The following is a 27022-nucleotide window of genomic DNA, read 5'->3' on the forward strand; positions in this document are numbered from 1 at the left end:
ATATTTTTTATTCGTTATTTAAACATTTTGTTTTTTAAACAAATTTATTATATTTATTTTTATTATATATATTTCTATATATGTTTGTAATATAATGCACTCTATAACATTGACATTCGTAAATTGTTACAAAAGTGTTATTTTAAATAATTCTTCAATCAAAATCAAAAACAAAAATATATATTCAAAATTAATATATATATTATATTAAAACATTTATATAATTATATATATTTAAAATATTTTAACATAGTATATATAAGCCATTATCGTTAATTCATCTAAATTTTCTTTTTAAAAGATTTATCTAATTCGTATTATATATTTTTATAACCCATCAAAGGTCCACATATTTATATAAAAGTTTACTATATTTTATATTATATTTATTTTAATAACATAATTTAACAATATTTGGTGGACTTTCTATCTTCTCAAATAGAAGTGTTAGAAGTTATGTATATAATAATTTGTTTACTATGGATATATTTAATTAATGTTATTAGAATAGAATAAAATATATGGGATAGTAGCTCCAACCATGCCTGATTTTTTGTGTTATTAACTACACAGATCCTAAGATTAAACGGGTATAAGAACTCCCAAAACAGTATTCTTCTTCTGGCCTACTTTATTAATGTTATGAAGTCGTAATTTAATTACTTTTGCTTACAATATTAAAATAAAATAAATTTCGAAGAGAATTATAACAAAATTGCAAAAAAAAAAATAAGAAAATATTCTTATATAATATTACTACAAAATAACTAATATATATAACAATTTACATATGTCAATGTTTCAATATTTCACTATTAGACGTTAACTTTGCTTTACTAATTATTTTCTATTTTGTATTTTTTCTTAAAGCACAAATTTCTATTGAATAAAAAAAATTATTTTTAAAAATGGAGAGTATTTATCTTAATCATTTAAAATTTATATTCATCAAAAAAATTAATAAAATTTTCATTGTAAACTGTTATAATAATTTTGATTTATGAAATAAGCAATGTTTTTTTTTTCTTAAGTTTTATATAACATTTCAAATTGTTATAAGGAAGAGTGCCTTTAAGGATTTACTTCTTTAAATACTTTAATACTATTTTTGTTTCGTTTTTACTTTTATTGCGTTGAGTTCCTTATAGAATTTTAACTACATAACCTTACATATATTATTTATAAATAAATGGTTTCATAGTTTATACCTACTTAAAGAATTTATTAATATTTTTTTTTGCAAATTCTATAAATTTAAATATTTACTTGTAATATTGTAATAACAATTTTCATGTTTTCTTTTTTTAATTCTTAAAAACTAATCTCATAAGAATACATTTAATAATATTTTGTAATATCAAAGACTAATTAAATCATAAGTAACTTGCTCTATTGTTATTAGATATGGTAAAGATAGTGAGCAAATTTTTTTGACTAATATACCAGTAGCCTTGTCATCGTAACGAAATTTTAATTGAATTCCCTTTGTTGCTCTCAACATAAAATTTAAAATTTGCATTGAAAACAACAATTTCACATTTGATGTGACCATAACTGTCTGCATAATAAGTCTAAATTTTAAGTCTTAACCCAACTATAGTTATTCTGTCTTGTATTACTTAGAATTGACATATAACTGATATCATTTTTGAATCTTCTACAATAATAACAACATCCTTTTTGTTGAATTCAACTCGGATATTTTAGTTACTATACATATACGTATGTATACACACGTATATATATCGTTATTAATACAATTTAATTAGTCTATGATATTACATAAAATTTATATATAAAAAGTTATTTTGGTTAAAGGAGACTAGCATTAAAATTAAATTCACAATATTCATAACTAACATTACGTTCAATCTATAAAAGGTACACTAATAAAACGATACAAATTATACTATCACAAATAATGTTCATAATAAATGACTACTAATAAAATAAAGCAATTTACAATAACACTAGATTTCTTCATTTTTATGCTTTAAATAATTGTGGAAATTCATTAGCAATCTCACGTACTAACTGTTGGTCTGAAGCGCTACATTCAGTCTCCTCACAAAAAATACGTGTAAATATTTTCATTAGATCCTGTTTGCGATGTTGGTGCTCCTGATAATTAGTGTTGCGTAGAATACGACGACAAAGTTCAAGATAGCAACGTCTCAGCTTTAAATAAATAATATAAAAATTAAAGTTAATAAATAAATAAATATATACTAACCGGATTTCCAGCACACAAATCAGTTAATTGTCTTACTAGAATATCAATTAAGACTTTATTATCGTTTGTATAAAACATGCCAGCTGTTTCGGGATTGCTGAACACATCAATAAACATTTTCAGTACGGAATTCATGTTGTCAGTAGAGTGTTTCAATAATTTTATAGGATCCTCTATATATAGCATACAGATATATGACATATAAATAAAAAAATACAATATACGAAAAGAATATAGTACCTTCTCTATTCAATAATAATAGAATTTTTTCTGTGAATATTTTTGCGGTTGGTAATGACTGCATGGCTTCTACAACTACATTTTGTGAAAAATCGGTAAATTGTAAATTAAAAGCTAAAATTAATGCTATGACCATATCAACAAGCACTTCAGAGTTATTGCCTTCCACAATTTCCAATAGAAAGCTGGCAAAGTGTACACCAAGATAATCTGAAATAATAAAATAAATAAATATTTTTTATTTTATGATTACAAATAAATATTTAATAAGTTTCTACAAATCATATATATGTGTGTATAGTTTTGCTATATATGTATCAGACCGGAGACTTATTAGGTGATATAATGTAGTACTATATAAGATAACTACCTTGATGGTTTACTGGCATAGGTTGACCTAAGGAGAATATGATTGTTAACATTTTGACAAGCTGCTTAAATTTATCTAAGTTGCCAAAATTAGTTTTCATATCTTCTACCTATAAAAAGTAAAATAAATTAATTTATAAAATAATATTAAATAGAAAGACTCAACACTTACAATTTCTAATGGTAAAACAGAAGTTAATAATATATCAACTATTATATGATCCAAATGGCAAGCTGCAGTAAAAGTCTTTAAGAGTAAGCGTTTAATAGCCCAACGTGTTTCCATTTGATAATATTGCACGAGATTAACAAGCGCTTGATATTGATCACAAGACATCTCATAGCAACTAATATTTTCGTCAGCATTATTCTAAATTGAATACAAAGCATGCATTTATAAAAAATTATTATTTTATTATGTAAATATACACTTACTAATATCTCTACTAACTCCTCTAGAAATTGGACAATATCATCTTCATCTTCGTACAACATCCACGTGCGTTGTTCCGAATCATTTTTGCAATCAGCTAATTGTGAAAATATATATTGCAAACGTTTTGAGTCGTGCGTCATGCCAAGCAAGTCTTTAGGTGTTTCCACTTTATCGGTAACATGTATTGCCACAGCTTCCAAATATGGATTTATGGCGCCATTGTACAATTGCTCTAGACTCGTGAGTACAACACGTAAAGCCTCACAGGATAAATCAAAACTTAAATTTGTGTTGCGACGTATTACATCGACAATTTGATAAACATCCGCAGATTCTACTTTTAAATTTGTTGGTGAGAACCCATGCAATACCGCAGCGGCAGCATTAGCATGTAATTGCCTTTGTACAGCGCTATCTTCACTATCCAAAGCTTGACTATTCTCTACGCTATTGGTGTAATCACCTTTGCCATTATTACCAGTGTTTTTGCCATCACTCGGTGGCTCACTTGCATCTGACTTTTCGGTGCCTTTCTCATCTGTTATTTGTTCACTAATGTCGGTCATTGTGCCACCGCCACCAGCACCAGTACCAGCGCCAATACTATTATTATGCCCATCACTACCATTGTGTTGTGTGTATGCATGTGTGCCCGTTTCACGCTGACTTGGTTCTTTGTATGTTGTTACCACATCTTCGCTAGTTGTAGTTGTTGTTGTAGTAGTCTCTGAAGGCTCTGATGTAACGCTATTATCTTGCGCAATATCATTTGCTTTACTTTGCGGTACGGGTTGCGGCTGCTGCTGCAGTTGTTGTTGTTGCAATTGTTGCTGTTGAGATTGCTGTGTTTGCACTTGCATTGTACCCATGCTGGGTGATTCTTGTATTAATTGCGGCATTGCAGCACCAACAGAAGGACTTGACATAGACTTTTTGTTACTGTCAAGTCGTTTCGATTGTGGAGGACTATGTGGATATTGTTTATACGATGCGGAGTTATTGGGTGATGCATGACTATTACTTTTATAATTTTTATCGCCAATACTTTGTGAAAAAGAAAGTGAAGATTCGCAGTCTAATTCAGAATTATCCTATAATTAAAAAATATTGAATAAATCGATTAAAATTATTCATTTATATTAAAATACTTTACCAAATATAATTTCTCCATGGCTACTTTTTTTTCACGCAGTCTTTCTAGCAATTCCTCTTTTGGCATAATGCCATTGACTTCTGCTTCCTTAGATTTTTCCAAGGATTCAATGGAAGAATTTAGGAAACTTATTAAAAAATCCGGCTCAACCTATTTAAAAAATAAATGAGTAAATAATTAAATAAATAAAAAACAAAATTTAAGAAAAAAAACATGACAGATAAAATTTTATTTCAATATCTCTATAATAAAATAGTTTATTTCATCCCATAACATAATTAAGAAATTGATTTGCTCTGAAAACCCTTGAAACAAAAATCCTTTGGCTTGCATGTGAGAAGGATGATGAGAATGATGATACAAAAAGCAACCCCATTGTAAAGTCCTTAATATCTTAATATTTATTTAAAATGCTGTACAAAATATGTTATGGTTTAATAATTTCTACTTGTCCTTATTAAAGGTATTTCTGCTAGGAGCACTCGGAAAGCCAACAGCAGCAACAACAACCACATGACGAGAACGACAGTAACATATTTTCACGTAACAAGTAGTTGACAAGGACACACAGTTAATAATCATTTTATACTTGTAATATCCTTAATGAATATTTATGTATGTCAATAAGACACATACCATAAGAGTAAATAATTTGAAGTAGTTCTATACATGGTAGAGGAAATTACGTCTTTAAATAAATTCATAAAGCGTTTTAATCGTACGGAAATCTGTTTAAAATTATTTAAATCAAATAAAATAGTGGAGAAGGTAAATATAGAATAAAAACTATACTCGTAAAACAAATAAAAAGAGTTAACTGTGGCTTTGCCTAAATTATATTACTATTCACACAGATAATTTTATTATATATTATTTATTTATCATATTATTTATTATATTATTTACACACCTAAATTTACGAACATCGGGTTTCTTCAGATATTTTTTATGGCCGATACATGATATAGTCGTTTAATAGTCGTTCTAGACAAAAGTAGGTGTTTATCAACCGAGCAAGTTGCTTTTAAAACTTAATTAAACTATATTAATGCACTACTTGAACACAGTAGAAGTTGTGTCACCACTAGAACCAATCAACTAGTATTCAGATATATTAGATCCAGAAACTTGTTAGCATATTTGTTATTGATTCGAATGAACTGTTTGGCCTAAGACTTTTCTAAGGTTCAAAATTTTTATTGACTTTAAGTACATAAACAAGTATTGAGTTTTATCAACAATTTATAAATACCCTCATAGTAGCCTACTCTTTATGGTAGGCTACTAGTAGTTTACTCTTTATACTCTTTATAGTTGCCTAAAGAACTCAATAAAGTCGTAAACGTTACTGAATAACTATATCTAATCAAAGTACTAAGGAAATATCAGCATATGAGCAATATATCAAAATTTCAAATTGAAACGTAGTTAGGCTCTTTACTATACTTTTCTGATCCAAATTATCTTATTCATCCTTTATAAAACCAGCTAATAAACATAATATGCCTATATCAGTCTATTTAATTAGATGCTTCTGACAAAGGACATCACATTTAAAACTTATAAAACGCCATTACGTTCCTTTATAAAAAGCGGTGAACTCTCACGGTTTCAGTCAATAAGTAGATCGGTACATTTAAACGATAAAAAATCGATGGCCCACTAATGGTTGGAGTTGATATCTTTAAAATTCCTTAAAATTATACCTTAGACTTTTAAACACTAGAATTCGATGCTGGCTATCAGTTTTATCAAAGCATAATAAATTAGATAGCTTGGTCTTATTATCCGAAAGTCAGATGGAAGTAAACTTAAAAGAGTTCCTTAAGGAAACTATAATGACTTGTTTTAATAGCTGTTAATGGTCGATGAAGGCCCTATACTTCACAAGGAGAAGACGACTGGAGTAAGTAAATAAGTAATGGTCGATAATCCATGAAAGTTCAATTTTTTTTTTGATGTCAACTTTGTTATATCTGATTTAATTTTCTATGTACCATAAAATGGAATGATTGCTACCAATACTTAAGAGTTGTAGGTATCATTATTGACTATACATAATTTTAGTGCACTATCCAATGAACTACGCTGGTAATAAATGATAAAGTGAAAGTAAATTGAATTATTTGTAAATAATCTAATTAAAATCAAGTCATAATATTGCAACAACAGCAAAAATTGTTAAATGATTCTATTAAAGAAGACAAAGGAAACAAAGCACCGCCCTTAAATAAAATAAATTGTAAACATTTTACTTCAGTTCATTCAATTGCAGTTGCAGTTGCAGTGGCAGTTGCAGTTACAGTCCTAGTAATAAAAAATTCAAGAAGAAACTAGAGCAGAAGTGGATGCAGCAGTTTTTAGGCCCTTCGTGTTAATCATTTAATTGTCACGTACACTTGGTGTAGAGAGCAAAAGTTTTGTGGCAATTGTCGGTGAAGTTTCCGTTTTGTTTTTATATTCGGCACTGCAGGGGATTTTCTTTTTATAGGTTTCTGTTGTCGGTCTCAAGTATAACATCTTTGCGTGTTTAAAGTTTTTAACCGAATCATGTCAATAAACTTTCCGATACGCTAAACGGAGCGAATATATTTGATTTATAGAAAATTATATACTGCAGACACAATTTTCAAGCAGTTGACCTTTTAAACAAAAATTTTATAGAAAGATATATATGGATTTATACGGATCATACTTTTATGAACCCGTATATTAAATCTATTTATAGATAATAGATAATCGATTGAGGGAAACTAAAAAAATAAACGATTGTTGAAGTGAATTCAACATAAAGAAGCCATTATCAATTTATTGAAACTATTTATCATATATTAATATTTAACTATCGATGATATGTAAACTATTTACTAAATCAATCAATGGAATATCATGTTTAAGTTCAAATAATATAAAAACAATGAAGCAAGATTAACGCAATATACTAGCTCACAAATACTAAACTTTTTGAAGTAACATAATGGGCCAATAGAACTAAGTGAATCTTTATAATCGCCGATATAACCTAATCTTTTTAAACTAATCTAACAGATCAGTTAGAACAGTTTAAAGATATTTAAGCATAGTTGAAACATCTTCAGTGACACTATTAAAGGAATACTGAATTATTATTAATTTATTATTTATTTATGACTTATAACTCTCACAGGGCGAAAAGTAATCTCGATTCTGGGATCAAGATAAAATCGGCATACATGCGACAATTTGCTGATTTATTCGGTAATCACCAATTTGAGAGACATCTCAAATAAGGAAACAGAATTTTATAAAAACAAAATAGTATTTAAGAACAGGGACAAAAACTCTTACTAAAATCGGCTTACAGAAATTAGTTCAAAAACAATAAACACATAGACAGCAGCAACAGCGCAATCCAGATAAGCAGTTAATAAACATTATCTAATGCCGTGTGAATAGCAAATATTTTATTACAATGAATTAAATTAATTAAGAGATTTTATAAATTATAAATTATCATTTATAGGTAAAAAAGTTTTAAATAAAAAATAAAGAGTTGTACATTAAATTTCCAACAAACATATTGTTAATGTTCGAAATGTATACGTGTGAATAGATTGAAAACCAATCATAAAGATGCAAGTAAATCCTAACTCTGAAAGTTTTAAGAGCATAATTCTTACTTCATATGTTTTTTTTCATAAGTTGCGAGTATTTTTTGCTACTCTGAAAGAAAAAATTACGGTTATTGTCTAACTTTCTACCGTCAAAGTGGATTTTACATTTTAGCGTTATATACACAAATTAATTTCATTCGTTTCATTTTTGAACGAAACAATGTGTCAGTGTGAACACCAGCTTTCGTTCAAAAACAACTTAAGGATGAATTTGCCGATTTCTGTTAATGAATTTATTATTGAAGTCAGGTAATTTATTAGAGGTGTTTGAGGACAATATGTGTATCTCTAATTGTATAACAACAGACCTTCAATCTAATTAATTATTTTATGTATTTAATTCGAAAAATAATTACATTATTTAGAAAATCTTGTTAACACAAAATATTATTTAAGTAATTCTATAAGGTTACTACTTAAGTATATTGGAAATACTTTAACGCTAGAAAACACTTGGATCCAGAATTTCATTTTATTGCATATGAAATTATATGTGCCGGTTAAAATATTGATGCAATTTCTTATTATATAAAAACCCAACCAATAAAAATAATTCACTTCTGCTATTTAAACGTTGTTCCAATTAGAGAAATTGGGTTGTTGCCATGATACAATTAAATTAGCAAAATAAAACTCCGACAATAAAAACCTCCCATGTTAAGTCCAAAAGTACTTTAATTCAACCCCACTTTAGACCCGCACATAGTCCTTAGTAAGTTTCACAATAATTAGAAATATATTCAAATAATATATATTAATTATATTATACTTCTTTACTTACCTTAATCTTCATTACGTAATTGGATGGCACAAAACCAATATTTCCCTTCATGCTGACCACTTGCCACCAGTTCCGTTGGCGTGCGGACGTCTGGTACAATATAAAATATTCGCCTTCATCAAAACTGATGGTCTTAGGATAGACCGCTTGGAAGTCATAAAGTGCTTTCAGCATTTCAATATTATCTGGGAAGAAGCCACGACACAAAAGGATTTTATAATAAACAGGATGCCAAACATTACAAAACTACAAAACGAACAAAAATCACGGAAAAGGCAAACACGACGAACGAATGCTGCAGCAGCAACGACAGCGGCAGCGGCAACGGCTTGAATTGCCTAAGGCAACGACAGTTTTCACTTGACTGCCAAAAAGTAAAAAGTGCAAAGCACGGCAAAATGCAACTTTCGTGTTCTGCACATTTTTCCTACATATTTTTGGGCTTTTTTGTTTGTCCTTTGTTTTTTCGTACACATACATTGCTTTTTATTATTATTATTCGCTACTTACCCATTTTCTTTCCAAGGACGTTAATTGGATTTTTGTTGATCTTTTTTCTCTATAATTTTTTCATTCAGGGCGGAGCTGTGGTAAGAGGCACAGTATATAGTTGTTTTATTTATTTATTTTTTTTTTGTCTCACAAAGCTATATAAAAATCTTTTGATTTCTTTGCTATTTTGATTTTTTTTTCTTATAAATGCTTTTTATAAATAAATGCACTAAGTCTTATTCATATTTAAATGCTTTGCACTACATTATAAATTTTGTTTTTATGGGCTTTATTCAATTTTTCAACAAACGCGCACATTTTCCTGTGTACCCGTCCAAGCTAACTTCCCGTTTATACATTGTCGTACACAAGCGAAAGAAATTGCTGAAGTAATAAATCTCCTCCACCCTTTTTTTGGAGAAGGACATAATTGCTTTCTATTTTGGCATTCGCAAGCAAATTGTATCAAAATAAAACAGAAGCATAAAACAAAATGTCAAAAAACATATGAATGGTATGAATAAATAGTGCTGCCAGTTCACAAATAGCGTTTAGGTTTAATAAATGTAAGACAAATGTAATAAATGTAATTTAAATTCTATCCAGATTTACTCTTAATCTGCAAATTTTTGTTGCCAAATCTAACATTTTTAGAGTAAACAAACAATTTTGTAGTTTTGTTAGTGGGCATTTATATATTTCATTAATACATATGTCGAATCAAATCACACTTTACCTGTCAAGCTATATAAAACAGCTATTAACTTCAGGGTAATATTGCTACTCTGGCAAAATATCTATGGCGTTTTCGATTACTAAATCTGGATTCAATCTAAATTTACTCTCGATCTATCACATTTTGTTGTTTAACCGAAATCATATCAAAGTTTATCTGTCAAATCATAACAAACAGCTGATAATTTCAGTCTAATCTTGATACTCCGGAAAAATATCTAGAATGTTATGATTTAATATCGAGTGTTATACATTTTGCACCAAATTTACCAATCGAAAATGAAAATTACACTAAAAGTGCTTTAAAAGAACATCTTGATTGATAAAATTACTAAAGTGTTATAAATTAATCTCAAGAGTTACACATTTCGCAAAAGAGATACCAGACCAAAATGAAATTTTGCATTAAAAGTGAATCTCGTTTAAAAAAGTTATCTCAGATTTATCAAAAGACATTAATGCAACTTTATATTTTGGATTAATAAATTTCGAGCGGAATGTGTATCACTCAAGAATAGTTTTTAACACTGTAGATATATACATATGTACATTGGGAGAATAATACAACTACTCTGAAATTAACAATTGTTTTATGTTATTAAACACTGTATTCTACATCTTTTAACTAGGGGTTTCTTGTAAGGAATGTGGTCGTAAAACGGCGAAAATCGCTAACTGAGGTAGATGGCTTATTACTGCAGCTCGCCAATCATATACAAGCATATGCATATAAATATTAAAATATGTATGATTGTGAAAAATCCCATTTATATTTTTCTAGTGGTACAAATATGCTATCTTCGCCACAAGGATAATTTAAATAGAAATATGTCTTTACATAGCTTTTGAGTCTCGCGTAAACGGGTTTATATACCCACATGCAAACATTTCGTTTCGAAACAAATGACATTGAAGTGTTATACGACTCAATAAGAAACTGTTCTAATTTTATTTTGATATAAATCGATGTCTTGGCAGCACTACACAACTGCCCATTGTAAACAAAAGTTACTGCAGCCGGCAAATATTTACAAATTTTGTTTAAAACATACATTAAAAATATGCCAAAAATCGTGGAACTACGTCAGGATCGAAACTTAATACGCAGCAATTTTGATGGATATAAGTTGTCATTAGATGCAGTGCCACTTATACGGCAAGAGTTAAACAAAATTCCCTACAAAGCAACACAAAATGATGCACAATATTCACTCCTACATACCGAATTGTTTTCAATGCAAAATTTGTTGTATGCTGATCCGTGGTGCAGAACAACAACCTATTTTGTTAGTACACAAGGAGAAGTAGTGTGTAGTAACTACGATGAAAGTATTGGGCGTCCACAGGCTCCACAAGTGGTGTATCGCATGAAGTCAGAAAAGCCACGTGTCAATGGCGACTACAATTATTCAATGCGTTTTATATCGGAGAAGTATTGTGTTGTCTGCAATGGTAAACGACAAATTTTTCTACTAGAAACAGGTGATAGACGCAAATTATTAGAATGGAAACAAGTAAGCAGCGCGGAAATTTGCAATGCTGAAGAAAGCTGTAATTTCACAATACAAGATTGCCGCTTAGACATCATACAAGAACAGAAACAAATATCAATGATATTAGGCAATATACAAACAAAAGATATTGCTAATGGCACATCAAATCACTATATGCATCTATACTGGGCGAAATGGGTACAAAACGATACGTGGACATTTAATATTTTAGACAGTTTGGAAGGTAGGGGTTCATTGTATTATTGTGCTTTTGAACCTCGATCGGAATCATTGGTTTTATGTTCAAATAGAGAAATCAAATTTAAATCAGAAAATGAAATCAATACAATTGGTACGGAAGTTTTGGAAAAACCACAATTACACACTGAAAAGAATGAAAATAGTGGTTTTCAATGGTCGCAGACGGACGAAGATATAACCATAAAATTTGATGTTAAGGAAGATAAAGAAAAAACCGATTATAATGTTAAATGCACTTCGGATAAATTAACTGTTAAATGTTCTGAAGACACATTATTAGATAAAGTTCTATTCAGTAAAGTTGACCAAGATCTTACAACTTGGACGATAGTAAGTACCAGATTACATTTATAAATTTAAATTCTTAATAATTTAAATATTCCGTTTAGGAAAACAATTTTTTGCAAATAACACTGTCAAAACAGATTTCATCATTGTTTTGGACTTCATTACTTGAAAATGGTGAAGGTCCTAAGGAAACTTTAGACAACATCAATTCAAATCCTATACCTATGGAACAACAACCAATAGCAAATTTAGAAGCACCTATAGAAGATTGCGATTTTCCTATAGGCATTATGGATGATGAAATTAAAATTGGTTTGTTTTATTGTGATTCTTTTTTCATTACTCTTATTTTTTTTAAATTAATTGTTTTTAAAATTTAGAGCGATTTAATTTACCCACAAAGTCGGTTACACATTCGGTTTTGTTGGGCTCGACTCCACCTTTGTTTTCAACAAGCTTGCGACCAGGTTTTCCATTGGCTATAGCTACGAGACAGGATGTGGATGCGTGCCTTTGGTTACAGCAATACAATCCAAGTAAGCCAGATGTTTGGGCATTACGTCATGAAGGCAATTTGCATGCTTTTGGATATGTACAAGCATCAAAGCAACAAAAGAAATTTATGGACTGTTCGCCAGATTTAAATTATGCAATCATAACTGAGTCTCATAGACATATTTTCCTCTACAAATCTAATTATGATTCAGAAAATAGTTTACGAAATCGACATGGTCCACAAGTTCAAATTGGTAAACAACATTTAATTACATTGGATAATGTGGGAGAAGTTTTAGGAATGGCAACAGCAGCGACAGTTGTAACATTTTTAACTGAAAAGTATCTATTATATTTGCAGATAAATTAATTCAAAAAAATTTTTTAATGATTTAGCATTAATCATACTAACTATATGAGTCACTTGAAGTGTAAATGTGCAAGTAATGATTGTGTTGCTAAATTAGTTTTTGATAAAAATTATAATTTAAATACGCTTGTAAATAAATAAAGACCAATTATTTATAACGTAGTATTGTATATTGTATTATTATTATTATTTTTTTTTTTTTTGCTTAATATTGTAGAGAGAATAGTTGTTTGTTTCTAAATTGATTTTCTATGCTGAATTTGTATGAAACACAATCATAAATCGGCAACAGAGGCCAGTGTCGTATATATAGACTTATCTATGGTGGAGTTTTCAGAAAATAATTCAAAATTCTTACGAAAATATATTTTAAAAAAACCGTTTTTAGGTCGGTTTTGTTTTATTTTATTTTAAATAATTTCAAACAAAAATAATAATTAAAATGAAAATATCTAGTTTGAATAAACTGGTAATTTTTGTTTGAAATTAACAAATAAAATTAATGTTTTTATTTACATTTCTTTATATTATTTAAAGTAAAATATTATAAATTTTCATTTTTTTTATATTATTTGAAGTGATTTAACACAAAGCCGACCTTAAGCACAACCAAAAACAAATTCTTTTAAACAATAAAGGACGATATCGATATCTACAAAAATAAAAAATATATATATTTAGTGTTAAATGGGCCGATATGTTAAAGGAGATTTTGAACCTTTATTCCTACCAACCTTCTATAAACTATTGGCAAAAGCCAAGGAACAGATTATATATATAATACAGATTTTTATTACTTTTGAAAAATGAAATGAAAAATGTCTGGAAAAACATATTCAGTACTAGGAAGAATTTGCTAAATATGGAAGATGATTAAATATTGTATTTTATATCTTTTCAAAATACTAACATTTATTTTAATAATAGGTTATAAAAGCTCAAGAAACGTTATTACTTTGAAAAAGCTTTCAAAAAAAATTAAAGCAGCGGGACTGTTAGGAGGTCATCCTACATTAAATGAATTGAGCGGGAAAAAGCTGTCAGAAGAAATATTAATATTTTTTATGAGATTAAAACTTGTCAATCATGTCGAACAATATGGATTAGAAATATACCAAAATTGAAGTCGACTTCTATATAGAGATATAGTAACGATTTCATCACATAACATATTTGATATTTTAAAATTAGTTGAATTATATGCAACTAATTAATAACTAAAATTATAAGTTATTATTGTATGAATCATTAATATATTTTTGAAGGGTATAATTGATAAATTGTTTAAATAATATAACATTTTAAATAAGTTTAAAAAAATATACAAATACAATACAAATAATACTTATAGAAATTTAATGAAATTTAAAGTTTAAAAATACTTTATAAGAATTATTGATATTAATACAAAAAATACTAAAAAATAAATTTAATTAATTTTTTAACCTAAAAAGAATATATATAATTGATTTATATATCAATAAATACATGATATTAAAAATACTTTATTAGAAATATTAATATGAATACAAATAATACTAATAGAAATTTTATTAATTTTTTAACTAAAAAGAATAAATATGTTTGATTTTTATATCAATAAATATATGATTTTAAATTACTTTATTAGAAATATTAATATCAATACAAATAATACTAAAAGAAATTTTATTAATTTTTTAACCAAAAAGAATAAATATGTTTGATTTTTGTATCAATAAATATATGATTTTAAAAATACTGTACTTTTACTGTTGCTATAAAAATTTACATCAATCGATAAACAAAACACTACCAAGCAAAACCAACTATCGGAACCATACAAAGTACACAATACACAAAATGTACACAAGAAATGCTCAAACTTTTAGTACACAACAGCTGAGTAAAAAAAATGAGAGTGGTGATTGTGGTGCTGAAATGAATACGTCAAAATGAATAAATAGCAGAATTCGTTAATTAATTTCTTAATTTTATTTCAAAATTTGTGAGAGCAGCAGTCCGAATAATTGTCCGGACTTTTTATGTGAAGACATACATTTTTCTTATTGGAAACTGAGTCAATATTCAATATTCAAATAAGCATTTAAAACATTTCTGTTTTTGCGAAGTGAACCGATTGTGTAGTTATTTTTTTTTTTGATATCTGTTGTGGATACTTGAGTACGTCCATTCGCCGCTAATAGAGTGAGGTCATCTCATATCATTGCTTTTTTTTGTTGATAATTCTAAAAGCGCCGTTGGAGCACGCGGGCCGCGTAAACTTTTATATATATATATATTAGAAGAAAAAAAAACGTGACAGTCATTCTGATAATTTTTTTTAAAAATTAAAAATAATTTTTTTTTATATTTAAAATCTTGTACAAATTTATCGTGTGCAAAGAATTGTGAAATAATTTCTGCCATATACGCGTACCCCTTTTGAAGTGGGTTGAGGATTGCAGCAGCACAAAAAATAATAAAAAAAACAATTGCCTTTAAGTGCATTACACAATAAAGAAAATCCATCCTCTCATTAGAAACGGTTTATCCACTTTCAATTGAAGTTGAAGTGGTTTTTCCTGTGCTGCAAGCAAATCGTTATCCTCGTTTAAATAATTTACACAACACCTAAGAGAATACAGACTGCAAGTGGCAGATTTTAAGTCGTATATTAAATTATATTATAAAAAACAAAACATTTAAGCCGGTAAGTAAAAAAAAACTTTTATAAATAATTACAATTATTATTATTTTTTTTTTTTGATTAGAAAAACTTTAAAAAATAGTTTTTTTAGTTATATATTTTATATATTTTATGAAGAGTGAAATTAATTGTGTTTATATCATTTATAATTTTTTATTGTTTTTATACAAAATATTCCACTCTGCTTTTTAATATTTTTAATTAATTTTCTCACATGGTTTTCACTTTTATTTATTTGACAATAAATACAAATACGAGATGCAATAAGTCCCACATTTTCAAAGATTATCTGTTACACGCTGAGATAAATTCTACCTCTCTTTATTATTAAAGATATTAAAGAAGAGTGAACAATTGTTAGGACCCATACATTCTATAACTTTTTTACAATAGATTGTAAACGTCGAAAAGGGCAATGTTATGCTCAACGCATAATTAATTACAGGAGTCGCTAGCTATAGAACTTGACAACTCCCACTATAGTCCAATTAAATATAAATTTATGTAGCTGTGGTTTATGCGTTAGTACTAAAAATAGCACCACAAGTACAATTGTTGTTTATGAAAATATAACAAAAACTAGAAGAAAAAAATTAAATTTAAATAACGCAAAATAAATCTGTACTAACAAATAAGTCCAAGAATGAATTTTGACCGGGTTCAATTTAAATTTGATAGAGATATTTCCAGAGATCACTAATGATGGATATTTGGTGGTATTTGAAACCAACACTAATGAAAAATAAAGTTTATGTGTTTCATCGCTGTTATAACCTTTTCCAATAGAAGATATGTTTTTTCTTATAGGACATAAGACACTATTATACTCTTTTCCTTAGGATCCTTACTATACGATAGAAAATTTTTAATTAAAAATTAATATTATTTTAAAAACAAAAAAAAAAAGCATTTAATCTGTCTTACTTCTGCTACTTCTTACTTCTACAGAAAAATTTAAAAAGTATGGGAAAAATATGTAAAAAAAACATTATCGAATTTTTCGTATAAGGTTATTGTATACATTATAAATAATGTGCTTTGAAGAGATAATAATATCACCTAGTCAATAATACTAAGACATGGTATTTATTGTGTTATCACAGTTATTTTTATATATACATTTTTTTTTTGCTGCTAAGATACAGCCATAGCTTATATTTCAAACGATAGATAATAGGCTTTGTTAATATTTATCTACTATTATCTTGGAAGAATATGCCCAAAAAAAAAACAATATTAATTTCTAAATTCGTCTTATCAAACTATAAATTTATTTATATTTTAAAACGTATCTCTGTATGATAGTGAGATGCTCATTTCAAGGGGTTTATAAATAATACATAATATATACTATATATACATAAAGACCGTGAATTATGATATACACTATTGCTGATTAGATATAGTTAAGTAAAATCAGTGAGCAACTAAAAATCAAAGGCACAAATTATGAATGAATGAAGGGTATAGATGAACGTTAAATCTTATGATTAGAAACTGAATAACTGAATGATATATATAGATAACATATAAAATGTTTCTTACAGTAAGGATTAGAAAATCAGATATTGTATATTATAAAACCGTGTGCTCAGAAATATGAAATGAACGTCTGGTGAACTTTGATATATATATCAATTGTGCTTAACTGAAAGTGAAAGAAACTTAATATTTCAATTGTAGAATATTCGCAAAATGTCTATTATAATACTTTTATCAAAATAAGATCATTTTAACCAAGTTTAAAATAGAGTTATTAAATAAGAGAGAGCTAAGACCTCTAAGAAATCTGCTGTGTTGTACATATATATTCGTCTCCATTTTAAAAGTCTTTAAAAATTGCAAAAATCTACATCAAATAAGATTGTAATCTTCGAAACAGAAACAGGTTGTTATTTTTTCCATTAAAATCGATTATCAAATAGTTTATATACTGCAATCACAGTATTCTTTATCTGAAGTAGAGATTCTTTGTAATATGTTATAGATAAAGTTACTAACAACTGCTTTAATATTGTGCTATATTTATACAACTTAATAGATTTTTTTTGAATAACATAAGTAATTTTCCTTTTTCGATAACCCCATGCTAATACATATAATTGTAATATACCTATATGTTTCTTTAACTTGATTATTAAATTTAATTTAAAATAACATTGAAATAATATTTAATGTAATATTAGATTTAATAAAAACAAAAAAACTTGTTTGTTATTTTAATCAGGTAACTTGACAGTATTTGATAGAAAACCAACTGAGAGTCATATTACAATCTAAATAGTTTGTAACGATTAAATTGGTGAATATTTGACCTTTTGATTTTAATTCAATATTAAAAATATTAAAATACAAATGATTGCATCTGTAAAATTATTTTTTCATTATTTTAGTGCTGTTAACTGGCATTTTAATTACAATCTAAAGTATTAGTAACTATTAAATTGATGAATATTTAATTTTAATTTTATTTTTACCTTAAAAATATTAATATACAAATGATAGTATCTGTAAAATTATTTTTCCATTATTTTACTGCTGTTAACTGGCACAAAATTAATTTATTTTTTTTTAATTTTTTTTTTTAAATATTTTGATATATTTTGTATTTTCCCTCTTTCTTAATACTGGTGTATATGCAATGTTATTTTAATATTAGAAATGTTAAAATACAAATTCTAATATCTATAAAATTATGTTTCCATGTTTTTTAGTGCTGTTACCTGTTTCTTAATACTGTTTTTTAATACTATGGTTGTCGCTTCGGTGTAACATAATGTGCACCTTAACTTAAATTATTTTAATTAAAATTTCAATAAATGATTTACTTTATTTAAACTTAAAACTTATTTCATAATGTGATTTAACTTCAAACTTCAAACCCCTATATCTCGAGAAGTAATCAATATCGATATATAATGTAGCAGAAAAATTTGCACAAATTAAGTAAGTCTACTTGAAATCATTGTTAAGTGGGCTTGACTGGGAAATTGAAATCCCGCCATTTTTTTTATCCGATGCATATACTTAAGAACTTAATTTCCTGTAGCCTGAACCTAATGGCACAAATAATTATAGAAAAATTCTTACTTGAACAAAATTTCTAAATACGCAATTAATGAAGTGCATTTTATCGGTAAAAATTTTAAGTTCAAATTCCTTAAATAGCAAAGTAAATTTTTTTTACAGTCGTAATTATAATTACTTTATAGCTTTTTTTATGTTTTTATTTTTATTTTGCCTTAAGCACTTTGTGTGTGTAATTTACTGCCACGTAAAAGTACAATTACTTGAAATTAAGCACACAATATTTGCTCATTACACAATTCTATTTACAATCTTGATTTCCTGAGTGCGCGTTTTTTGTATCTCCAAAATATCGGAAAATGTTCATGTTCATGTTCGTGCTCATTTTATATTCAATACCGGATTGCGTTGGTCAAGTGAGTATAACCTTGACATTCGGTTTATTTCATTTATTAGTTTGTTTTATTTTTTTTTCATACACGCTTTTGAAACACAATCTTTTGAAATGCACTGCATTCGGTCGGCAACGGCTTATATTGGATTTACACGAGAGTTTGGTTTGTAATTTCAGCTGTCAACTGTTGTTGTTGCTTTCAATGCAAAATGAAAATTTTTGACAGCTACAATTACAAACAAAACTCTCGTGTGAATCCAGTATTAACCTCACCTTATGTGTAACGGACTAACTTACATTCATAGCAATAAAAAGAGTTACATACATATATTTCATATACGTATATAAACCATGTTAGCTGTCTATGGTTTATTTCAAAATATCTAGCTTCGTCTTCTTCGTCAATCTTCTTCTTCATCTACTTTCTTCTTCTTCTTCATTTATCTTCTGCACTAGTTTATGTTGGACTTGTCTTTGCTAGTAGTCTCAGCAGCGCCTTATTAAATCCAACAATGCCTACTATTTTTTGCCAATTTTTTTCCATCGTTTTTATATACATTTTTTTTTGTGTACATACAGAAACATAGGCTTATATATATAATATACCAAAAAGCCGGTTTGCAAATTTAGCCTATGATTATTAACACTTTTATATGTTCAGTTTTGTGGGAAGTGTAAAATGTGCTTTGTATTACAATTACTTCTATTGATTGATGGATTTTACGTTCGCAATGACGAGAAAACAGAATTAGTATTATTATTTATTATATGAGAAGTCTCATTAAATCTGGAAAAAGCTCTTTAGTACAATAACTTTTCGTAGTACTTATTCATTTTATTGTTCAATTCAATTTTTAGCAAATCATGCTTGAGAAAGGTTAAATTCCAAGAATCTTTTTTATGGTAAGGCTGGCTATTTTTGGAATTAAGTGGAAACTATTATACGTTTATTATACCCTTCATACATTTATTTATTTTTATGTCGTAGTAAAGGTCTCTCCTAATAAATATACTACGGTTTTTATAAAAGTGACATCGTTGACATATGTATATCATCAATATATGTTTGATCAATTCGGTAGTATAAGATGATATAGAGCTAAACCTGTACAGTGCTCTCCTATTAAGTGAATTAAGGTATTGTCAGTAAAAATGGAAGTAAAAATAGATATGTTCTCTTTAAAAATCAATCTAAAGAAATATTGCAGAAATAGGTAAAATTATAATCTAACGATGTTAGTATATTGCGAGAAATGCGAAAAATCTTTCCAGCCAAGGAAAGACTTCAATTTTTACTAGGTTACTAAGGCTTTTGATTACTTCCAATCTCTTCATTTCAATATCAACCTCTTCCTATCTCGATTCAACCACAATAATTATTGAAATTATTCCAACATATTATTATTATTCTACTCTCAGTAATTTTTAAAGGTAGAAGTTAAAATTAATTTTTTATTAAACAGTTTTAGCTCCTAATAGATAATACCATTCGAATAAAATAAAAACACACTTTAAAAATTATTCTGTTGGCGATCCCGACTTTAAAGCAATGTGTGAGTTATGCAGACGTCAGGTTATTTTTTCTAATCAGCTTTTTGTAAATTTCTCAAAAATATACCGTGGTTACTTATATCTAAGTGCCTATCTTTTTAAACTTTATTCGCCTACTTTTTCAGCGAGCAAGAAGCATCTTTCTTATTTTTTTTTATGTATTCATTTTGCACTCTCTTATAACCCCATTTTTTCTTATTTTGAATTACTTTCACATTACTTTAGATGGGTTTTCATTACTTCGGATAATTTGCAATATTTCCGAATGATTTCAATTTTTTTTATCTGTTATTACTTATTATTCTTTCGTAAGATTTTGCATACCTTTTGGATGATTTGTCATTCCTTCAGATGATTTTTTATTCTTTCGGGTGAATACTTGATGTCTTCCCTATTATCACTTCTTATTTTTGCAATTGATTTCTTTTTATTTAACATCTTTTTGGATAAAATCTCATTCTTCATCTTCTTTGTGATTACTTTTCCTTCTTCCGAATAACTTCATCTTTTTTGTGATTACTTCTTGTTCTGCCGGATAACTTCATTTTCTTTGTGATTGCTTCTCATTCTTCCGAATAACTTCATCTTCTTTGTGATTACTTCTTATTCTTCTGGATAACTTCAACTTCTTTGTGATTACTTCTCATTATTCTGGATGACTTCATCTTCTTTGTGATTACTATTCATTTTTACCAGTGATTTTAATTTTTATCTTCTCTTATTACGTTTATTATTATTATTATTCTAAACCTTTTCCGAGTTAGTGCATCTGGGCACTTTTACTCTATTATAGCTGGGGGGATTCTGCAGAGTCCCACCCATCTCACTGTCTAATTTGAGTACTCCTGATAATCTTCGTGATTATTCAATGATTGATCTAAGATCTGCATACCGGCCCGTGTTGTTAGTGATTACTCTGAGATTATGTAGTGCTAAGTAGGGCAGCCTGTCGGATTTCGCATATAGCTACAGAGCTCTGTCCCTTATGTATTTTTTGACCGTTTAATACTTTTAAATAATTTCTTATCCTTACAAATGATACCTCATTCTTTCTGATGATCTTAATTTTTCTTTTTTCTTATTACTTCTAATACTTTTAAATAATTTCTCTACAAATGGTTTCTCATTCTTTCTGATGATTTTAATTTTTCTTTTCTCTTATTACTTCTGATAATTTTATATAATTTCTCATACATACAAATAATTTCTCATTCTTTCGGATTATTTTTCACTCCTTCAGGTGATATTTCATTCCTACAGCTGATTTCTTCATTCCTTCGGATAAATTCTCATCCTTCCGGATAAATTCTCATCCTTCCGGATAATTTCTCATATCTTCGAATGGTTCTTCAGCATTTCAGATGAATTGTTTTGATACTCATAATAAGCTTTATAATAATAATAAATCTTTATTTTTTTTAACTGTTTTAGTAATGCCTTTCGTAGCGTATAATATTACAAAATTATATTGTATGAACACATGTTTTTATTATCAGACTGAAAATTATACAATTGAATACTTATAAAAACTTATCAATCTTATTACGTATTAAGTTTAACATTTTCAACGCTGTAAAAACAACAACGCCAAACTGTATCGAGTGTGATTTTAATTGTTTTTTTTAAACAAATTTGATAATAACTAAAATAAACAGTTTCTCTATATATAAATTAATTAATACATATTTGTACTATGAAAGTATCTCTAAAGTAGCAAATTTAGTTTTGCACGCTGCTGCAAATTGCAAAAATATATCGAATCGAACGAATTTTTAAAATAATAAAAAAAATAAATAAAATGACTAATCGCCGCAATGACTACTTAAAAATTATACCAGTTGTTTTTATTTAAGATATATTTTTGCGTTCATTAACATTGATTAACTGGTTTTCTTTCCAGACTACTCAGACTATTCAATTATTAATCAAAATTATTATACATAACTTTAAATTATTTAAAATCTGTTTTCTCATATCAAGAAATGAATAATATTTGTCGCGAAAATAATTGAAAGACTAAACAAAACCACTTTTTTTTCTATAAATATAACAAACAAATAAACAAAATAAAAATAAAAATCACACAATGTATTTTTTATGATTATATCGTAAGCAATTATTCATCCATCAGTACAAAAATCCCCAACTAACAGAATCGGAATGAACATGGAAAGCACGTTTACGAAATCTTTAACTATATCTTATAAACTAACCTACTTCTTCTCTATAAAATTTTTGTAAAGAACTATGCGTATATACTTTTCGTGGAATAAACCGGAAGAAGAAAAATATGTTGAATATTCATAGTCAAATTTATTATAAAATATTTACTTAAAATAATAATAAATAAAAAAATTATATTATAGTTCTGAATAATCATTTTAAGTTAGAACACAACTGAGACAACTGGTAAAAATCCGTTTTGCGTTACATTGTTAGAAAATCGGGTCGTAGGTTTTTACGCAGCTTCTTAACTTCATAAATAGAATTACTATCAAATTACTCATATATTATACATTAAGACCGAAAGGTTTTCGGATATTCTCATTTAAAATTCGCGCGCTGTATATTTTTCGATATTTTAAGTTTATGTAGTTTGGCAGCACTGTCCTTAATTACTATGCCAAAAATGAGCGCGATCTGTCAGACAGTTCGTTTACGGCAGCTGTTGAAACCAGTTCACCTCAGTAGTGCGTTGCGAAAAAAACAATGGAAAAAAATATTGAACAAAGAGTTTGCATCAAATTTTGTTTTTCGAACGAAATTTCGTGTGCAGAATCGTTGCGAATGCTACAAAAGGCTTATGGGGAATCAGTTTTATCGAAAACTCAAGTTTATGAGTGGTACAAAGCCTTTCAGGACTGTCGTACGACCGTCGAAGACATGCCGCGTTCTGGACGACCTTCGACCTCTACCACCGACGAAAACATTGAAAAGGCAAAGGAAATCGTGTTCAAAAATCCTCATGTGAGTGTTAGAGAGATAGCACGAGAGCTAGGCATCGGTCGTGAGATGGCTCGTTTGATTTTGGTGGACAATTTGTGTATGCGACGTGTCAACGCCCGGCTTGTTCCGATTCACCTCAATTTGTTCAACATTATCAACGATTTTAAGGCCAAACATTCAATAAATACCATCGAACAGCCACCGTATTCACCTGATCTTGCACCGTGTGACTTTTTCCTGTTTCCCAACCTCAAATTACCACTCAGAGGAACGCGTTTTGAATCCATAGAAGACGTAAAACAGAATTCGCAGAGGGAACTCAAAGCCATACCGGAAAGCGCCTATAAAAAATGTTTTGATGATTGGAAGAAACGTTGGCATTTGTGTATCGCTTCTAATGGAGCATATTTTGAAGGAGATAAAATAAATATTGATGAAGGTTAAGAATTTTGCGTTTTATTTAAAATTTCCCGAAAACTTTTCGGTCACAATGTAAATAAAAAAAATAATAAATAAATTCAATATACCATATGATTGGTCACTCAATTGAAAACTTGTACTTAAATCACTAAAGCAACAAAATAATTCTCAAAAGCGTCGAAGCAATCCTTTTAGGAGAAATGGTACAGTAAGTAGGTTAAGCTAATCTAATCTAGCTTGACCTGAAAATTATTCATATTTTTCCATCTTAAGCTATAGTTCTTTTTTAATAGTTTCAAAGAAATTTACAATGGATGTTAGAAACCAAGATTTTCAATAGAATTATTAGCTATTTGAATATTTTTTTTTTGTTTTTTGCAGTAGGTGGAAAGCACCGAAAGTCACAGTGTGAGACTTAAACCCACTAAAACCACCCCTTAGGAATGAATGAAGAAGATTCCCGCAGCAATGTGGGAACTTCATTCCAGTAATCAGGGGAGAGAGAAAGTAGATAGACTTAATACCTAGTGAACTAGGTTTATCTAAGTCAGAAAGCAAGGGCAGGTGAGACTAGTGATATTCTTTGTGACCAGGGTCACGAATGTCGTGGTTAAAGAGGGGAATAGCGAGAATATACACACTATAATTTGCATATTATGAGTTTTTTAGGTTAGGTAAGGTTAGGTATAGGTTAGGTAACGTTATCACAGTGATCTTACGGAACCAGCGATTTTACATACTTTAGTTTTTGATTTTGACTTGGCTTGTAAGCTATTTATGAACAAATTGTACTTATATACAGGAATATTGTGTTTTTGAAAGTTAACGTAAAGAAAACACATTTGTGTTTGAAATTTTAATTAAACTTTAATTTCAAAAATAAGTTTTATACCTTGCCATAAGATGTCAGATACCACATCATTTCCACTATACTCTTCAATTCTTCAATATATACTATACTAAATATACTCTGCATGAGGCATTTTACAGTATTAGATCTTTTTAAGGTAATTATGGATAACTTCTGACCGGTTGTTCGTTTTACCTATCGAGTATTTAAGAATTGTTTAAATAAATAGAGTAGATCGTATGTTCTTAATACCCAATTTAATTCATCAAATCATGAACTCACACTTCTGTGAAATTTCTCGTAGAGTAAAGCCAAAACAGGACGTGTTGTTTGAAAAGTGTTGCCACCCTATTGAAACTCCATAGCTTCCACACCCATATTTTCAATTTAAATCTTCAATCAGAATTAAAATTTTAGGTCATATCTTTGTCATATTTTATGTATGTATGTATGTTGATCCTTTTTTCGAGTCACCGCAACTGGGCACTTGTACTCTTTGATAGCTGAGGGTACTCTCATTGACTCATTGACTAATTTATGTATTCCTTATAAACTCTAAAGTTTAATCTTATCACAGCTCACCCAAATCTCACATCATATAGTGATTCTTAAGGATGCAATGCTCTTTTGACAATTTTTAGTGGATTTTCATTGCCTCAGATACTATCATTTTGTTTGTTAACATTAAGCGAAAAATGCGCGTCATCATTCACAAAAATCCTTCAACAATATATCTAATACAGAATTATCATTTTTCTATTAAGTTTCTATAACTCTGACATGTTCAGTGTTTGCTAAACGACACATATTATGAAATGGCAAAGCTTGACATATGGCAACTAAGGTGGCAGTTTTGTTCAACGAATGTTGCAATAAAAAACTGAAACATTCTATATAATAAACATATACATATATAACTGTATATAAATCTGTATATAAATTATATTTTATTTATTTATTTGTGAGTTAACACTAAAATTAATTTTAAAATTAATTAAGAATAAGGAACTGGTCTACAAGGTCCGTCGCTTTTATATTCTATTATTTATGTATAATCTAAAAACTGAAACATATGGGGTTCTATATAATGAATATATATACAACTGTATATAAATATGTATATAAATTACAACTGTATATAAATATGTATATAAATTATATTTTATTTATTTATTTGTGAGTTAACACTAAAATTAATTTTAAAGTTAATTAAGAATAAGGAACTGGTCTACAAGGTCCTTCGCTCTTATATTCTATTATTTATTTATAATTTAATGTGTATACATACGTATGTATGTAATACATATTATATATATGTTTTAATTATTTTAAAGTATGTTTGTGTTATTTGTAATGACGTCTTATCTACATTGTGCCGAAAGGTTTTAGGAGGTTCTCATTTAAAAATTCGCCGCGCGTATATTTTTCGATATTTTAAGTTTATGTAGTTTGGCAGCACTGTCCTTAAATTCTATGCCAAAATGGAGCGCGATCTGTCAGACAGTTCGTTTACGGCAGCTGTTGAAACCAGTTCACCTCAGTAGTGCGTTGCGAAAAAAACAATGGAAAAAAATATTGAACAAAGAGTTTGCATCAAATTTTGTTTTTCGAACGAAATTTCGTGTGCAGAATCGTTGCGAATGCTACAAAAGGCTTATGGGGAATCAGTTTTATCGAAAACTCAAGTTTATGAGTGGTACAAAGCCTTTCAGGACTGTCGTACGACCGTCGAAGACATGCCGCGTTCTGGACGACCTTCGACCTCTACCACCGACGAAAACATTGAAAAGGCAAAGGAAATCGTGTTCAAAAATCCTCATGTGAGTGTTAGAGAGATAGCACGAGAGCTAGGCATCGGTCGTGAGATGGCTCGTTTGATTTTGGTGGACAATTTGTGTATGCGACGTGTCAACGCCCGGCTTGTTCCGATTCACCTCAATTTGTTCAACATTATCAACGATTTTAAGGCCAAACATTCAATAAATACCATCGAACAGCCACCGTATTCACCTGATCTTGCACCGTGTGACTTTTTCCTGTTTCCCAACCTCAAATTACCACTCAGAGGAACGCGTTTTGAATCCATAGAAGACGTAAAACAGAATTCGCAGAGGGAACTCAAAGCCATACCGGAAAGCGCCTATAA

At 28.5% G+C, this 27022-nt stretch overlaps 3 protein-coding genes across 3 annotated transcripts in view; 2 read left to right on the plus strand and 1 right to left on the minus strand.

Annotated features, from left to right (window-relative positions):
* Window positions 1–1306: 1306 nt before the first annotated feature.
* On the minus strand, window positions 1307–9537 carry LOC119670986 (NCK-interacting protein with SH3 domain). Its single transcript, XM_038081460.1, has 9 exons — window positions 9376–9537; window positions 8866–9050; window positions 4432–4581; window positions 3278–4369; window positions 3015–3212; window positions 2844–2952; window positions 2474–2683; window positions 2234–2406; window positions 1307–2178 (listed from the first exon to the last, which is right to left on the minus strand). Exons 1-9 carry the CDS (start codon window positions 9377–9379, stop codon window positions 1987–1989), a joined length of 2313 nt encoding a protein of 770 aa, XP_037937388.1. The 5' UTR covers window positions 9380–9537; the 3' UTR covers window positions 1307–1986.
* Window positions 9538–10919: 1382 nt separating this feature from the next.
* On the plus strand, window positions 10920–13133 carry LOC119670987 (nudC domain-containing protein 1). The gene is made up of 3 exons (XM_038081461.1): window positions 10920–12176; window positions 12236–12446; window positions 12515–13133. The coding sequence occupies exons 1-3, from the start codon at window positions 11154–11156 to the stop codon at window positions 12997–12999; spliced, it is 1719 nt and encodes a 572-aa protein (XP_037937389.1). The 5' UTR covers window positions 10920–11153; the 3' UTR covers window positions 13000–13133.
* A 1768-nt stretch (window positions 13134–14901) lies between these two features.
* Window positions 14902–27022, plus strand: part of LOC119670990 (glutamate--cysteine ligase-like) — a 29498-nt gene continuing 17377 nt past the window's right edge. The window contains exon 1 of the mRNA XM_038081463.1: window positions 14902–15691. The gene's annotated coding sequence lies outside the window, so the exon portion shown is untranslated. The remainder of the gene's footprint in view (window positions 15692–27022) is intronic.

The sequence above is a fragment of the Teleopsis dalmanni genome, chromosome 1 (assembly GCF_002237135.1).
Source record: "Teleopsis dalmanni isolate 2A chromosome 1, ASM223713v2, whole genome shotgun sequence".
NCBI classification, from domain to species: Eukaryota; Metazoa; Arthropoda; class Insecta; order Diptera; family Diopsidae; genus Teleopsis; species Teleopsis dalmanni.

Excerpts from the sequence above, each read along its gene's own strand:
- LOC119670986 (XM_038081460.1), bottom strand. Across the intron at positions 4,370-4,431 it reads CCATGGAGAAATTATATTTG|GATAATTCTGAATTAGACTG; the intron begins GTAAAGTATTTT and ends TTTTAATTATAG. Across the intron at positions 2,179-2,233 it reads ATTTGTGTGCTGGAAATCCG|CTGAGACGTTGCTATCTTGA; the intron begins GTTAGTATATAT and ends ATTTATTTAAAG.
- LOC119670987 (XM_038081461.1), top strand. The coding sequence starts at position 11,154 with ATGCCAAAAATCGTGGAACTACGTCAGGATCGAAACTTAATACGCAGC. Across the intron at positions 12,177-12,235 it reads ATCTTACAACTTGGACGATA|GAAAACAATTTTTTGCAAAT; the intron begins GTAAGTACCAGA and ends TATTCCGTTTAG. Across the intron at positions 12,447-12,514 it reads GGATGATGAAATTAAAATTG|AGCGATTTAATTTACCCACA; the intron begins GTTTGTTTTATT and ends TTTAAAATTTAG.